The sequence below is a fragment of the Chrysochloris asiatica genome, unplaced genomic scaffold (assembly GCF_000296735.1).
Source record: "Chrysochloris asiatica unplaced genomic scaffold, ChrAsi1.0 scaffold00061, whole genome shotgun sequence".
In the NCBI taxonomy this organism is placed as follows: domain Eukaryota; kingdom Metazoa; phylum Chordata; class Mammalia; order Afrosoricida; family Chrysochloridae; genus Chrysochloris; species Chrysochloris asiatica.
The window spans coordinates 14,997,129-15,000,557 of NW_006408579.1; the positions used below are offsets into that span (position 1 = coordinate 14,997,129).

Genomic DNA, 3,429 nt, shown 5'->3' on the forward strand with positions numbered 1-3,429 from the left:
TGAACATGCCCTTCCCTTTGGTTTTCTAACGCCAGGTCTTTGCACATTTCGTTTTAATAATGGACTTTGTCTTCTCAAGCTGCCCTTTGAAATCGTCTGTTCAGTTTTCTGACTTATTTCTTCCATTCACTTTAGCATCTTTATGCTGGAGAGCAAGTTTCAGAGTCTCTTCTGATATCCATTAAGGTTTTTTCTTTCTTTCCTATCTTTTTAATGACATTTTGCTTTCTTCCAGTATGCAGTTCTTGATGTCATTAGTTCACTTATAAACTGCATAATTTTGCAGTCTCTACTGATGCCATTATTCTACACACATCTTCTACATACACCTTGGCTATTTGTACTTTCTGAAATTTAATATGTTGATTTACTCCTTTGTGATTTTATTCATGATATTCCACATAACTGGAACCTCTGTTTTCTTTTGGAAATCTCTTCATATTCTCTACATGTCAATGAACTTCTAATTTCCATTTTAAAAATATAATAAAATGGAAATAAGTTTATGCACTGACTTTCCTCTGTAATTGCAAATAATCTGAATGGAAATTATGAAAATACAGTAACTAAAACTTTAGCATTTATCAAACTGGGATAAGTAATCATCTTCCTTTCTTGTTAGAAATAGGGATACTAGGCATGTATTCTATGCTTATAAGACGAATGGAGGGATGGACAAATGAGAAAATGACTTATTTTTACTATTATTAGATCCAAGATTATACAAATACCATTCAATGGATGAGTCCAAAATTATATTTTGGTATATTCACACCAATAATTATCTTTAATGCTGCATTTGACACGGATATATACATACTCCAAAAGTTAATTTGGCAGGTAAGAAGTATTCCTTTTTCAATATGATTATTCATTTATGAACATGTTATCTATGTTTAGATTTTCAAATGTTTTGTTCCAAAATAAAAATAAATAAATACAGGGGGAATGGATAGGGTGGGAGAATAATACATTCAGCTTTATTTTTAAGAGAATAAACAGTATTTTGATAATAAACTACCATATTGTGGACCCAAGAGGGGAGAAAGTTTTAAAGAAGAAGTCATTCTGAAAATCTGACTTACACAACATAACGCAAGTCTTATTTAAAATCTAAGATCCCACCAGAGTCCTATTATAAAGTATGTTAGGGCCTGTAAAAGGAAACTAATGACCACTTTGTTTTAATGCCACTGTCTAAAGCTTCCCACATCAGCATGTGAAAAACAAAACAAAACACAGAAAATAAATAAACAGCGATAACACTAATTGGCAAATTATAAAGGGTTTTTAAGTCATGTGATATTTGGACCACCTCAATGAGAGTCCCTAAGAGAAAATACTCCAGCTCTTAAACAGGGTATACACTTATTTCAAAGTAATCAAAAGAGTTCTGTGACTATAAGGCCATTCCCTAAACTACATGGTTGTTGCTAGGTGTTGTTGAGTCATTTTGTCTCATAGGGGCCCCATGTGACAGAGTAGGATTTTCTTGGTTGTAGTCTTTATAGGAGCAGATAAACATGTCTTACTTCCATGGACCCATTGGGTGAATTCAAATCATCAACCTTTCTGTTAACAGCAGATCACTTAGCCATTGCACAAAAGATTAGAATGATTTAAACAGGATCCTGGCACTTGGAGTCCAGACAAATTACAAAAGATTGGTATTGAAAAAAAGAAAGACAAAAACATGATTTGGGCTGACTCAGATGATCTTTGGTGGGCCATTGCTGTATTTCTGTCGACCTTGTGGGGATCATAGGGCAACAAGATGGTGAGTGGACCTCACTCAGGAGTCTGCCAATTGGTATTTGTAGTTCTGGGGTAGTGGGTGTCACTGGAACAACATAAAAGGGTGCTTCAAAAAAAAAAAAACAACAACAACTCAGGGGAAAATCTTTTTATTCCATTTGTCTTATCATTGAAGCCCCCTCACATACTCATTTGGAAAGTGTTAAGGAAATAGTGAAAAGACGGAAGTTCAAGGTCCAATCCTAGGATAAATGAGCTTTCTCTTTCTACTTTCTTTAGTCCTCTGCCCTTTCCATTTTTTTTTTCTCTGTTGTCTTATCTCCTTTTTTCTTATTTGTAACCTCATTCTATACTTTCTGTTTTCTTTTCTGTATTAATCTTATATGCCTCTTTTCCTGTAGATGACTCAACTGTCTATGGTAAATTTTCATTATTTGCATTTGTTTTATAAAGTTTCCATGAACACTTAATTAGTGAATACTGAGCAATTGTTCCTGGAGAAAACACAGAGTTAGGTTCCTGGGAGCTTCTGATCACATTTTCATCAACTACCAATACAAGATTTTGTTGTATGTGTGTTTGTTAAACACACTTAATAAATATATAAGGAGTCCTGGTGTAGCGCTGTGGGTTAATACACTGGACTGCAAAGTCGTCTGAACCACAAGGTCTGTGGTTCAAGTTTACCAGCCATTCCTTGGAAACCCTAAACATGGTCACTATGGGTCAGAAAGGACTCGACAGCATTTAACAACAATTTAACAATAGAAACATATACATTGCTCTTTCAGTAACACTGAACTCATGGCCTGTAATAGTCATGCCTCAATGAAGATTAACTTGCACATGTATACACTTCACAACCTTTTTTTATGTACAAACACACTAGGTAACGCTTCAACATTACACTTGGGTTCCATGCTAAGCAACAAAATCCTCACCAATAAGCACAAAAATGTGTAGAACCATGGTTCTAAACAGACCACAAAAGAGGCATTTCTTTATAGTATGAGTGCTAGGTAGTGCAAACAGTCTGCACTCTCCTGCCCTCAGAGTGAAGATGGTTAAGTGTTCACATTGCCATGAAGCAGAGTTATGATAATGTGAAGGTAGCGAGTTGATTTTTTTAACTTATGGAAAACAAAACAAAAATGTAGAAGTGTCACCTTGTTTGACCTTGGCTGGGAACAGTTTCATTGGAAAACGCAAATTTTCTCCTACTCTGAACTTGTTTGTAAATACCCACAAAAGTGATCTGAGCTTTTATTTTGGCATTACAAATACATTTTAGTGAGTGGTTGAATTTGTTGATTGTTTGTGTGTATCTGTGTGTGTATATACATATATTGTTGTTGTTGTTAAGTGCTGTCGAGTTGGTTCCCACTCATAGAGACCCTTAGAGGGTTTCCAAGGAGATCCTGGTGGGTTTCAACTGTCAACCTTGTGGTTGGTTCACAGTCCAATACTTATCCTACAGTGCCACACCAGGACATGTATAAATATGTATGATTTTATATATATATACCATTTTTGTGTGTGTGTGGTGTATATGTATCTCTATCTATCTATCTATCTATCTATATCTATACATATATACACATATATATGGTGGTGGTGGTGATTGTGTTCCGTGGAGTCCGTTCCAACCCATAGCGACCCTGCATATAGGGTTTC

At 35.3% G+C, this 3,429-nt stretch overlaps 1 protein-coding gene across 1 annotated transcript in view; it reads left to right on the plus strand.

Annotated features, from left to right (window-relative positions):
• Window positions 1–3,429, plus strand: part of SLC9C1 (solute carrier family 9, subfamily C (Na+-transporting carboxylic acid decarboxylase), member 1) — a 138,469-nt gene that overhangs the window by 12,324 nt on the left and 122,716 nt on the right. The window contains exon 3 of the mRNA XM_006864212.1: window positions 712–840. Coding sequence (XP_006864274.1) covers window positions 712–840 — 129 coding nt within the window. The remainder of the gene's footprint in view (window positions 1–711; window positions 841–3,429) is intronic.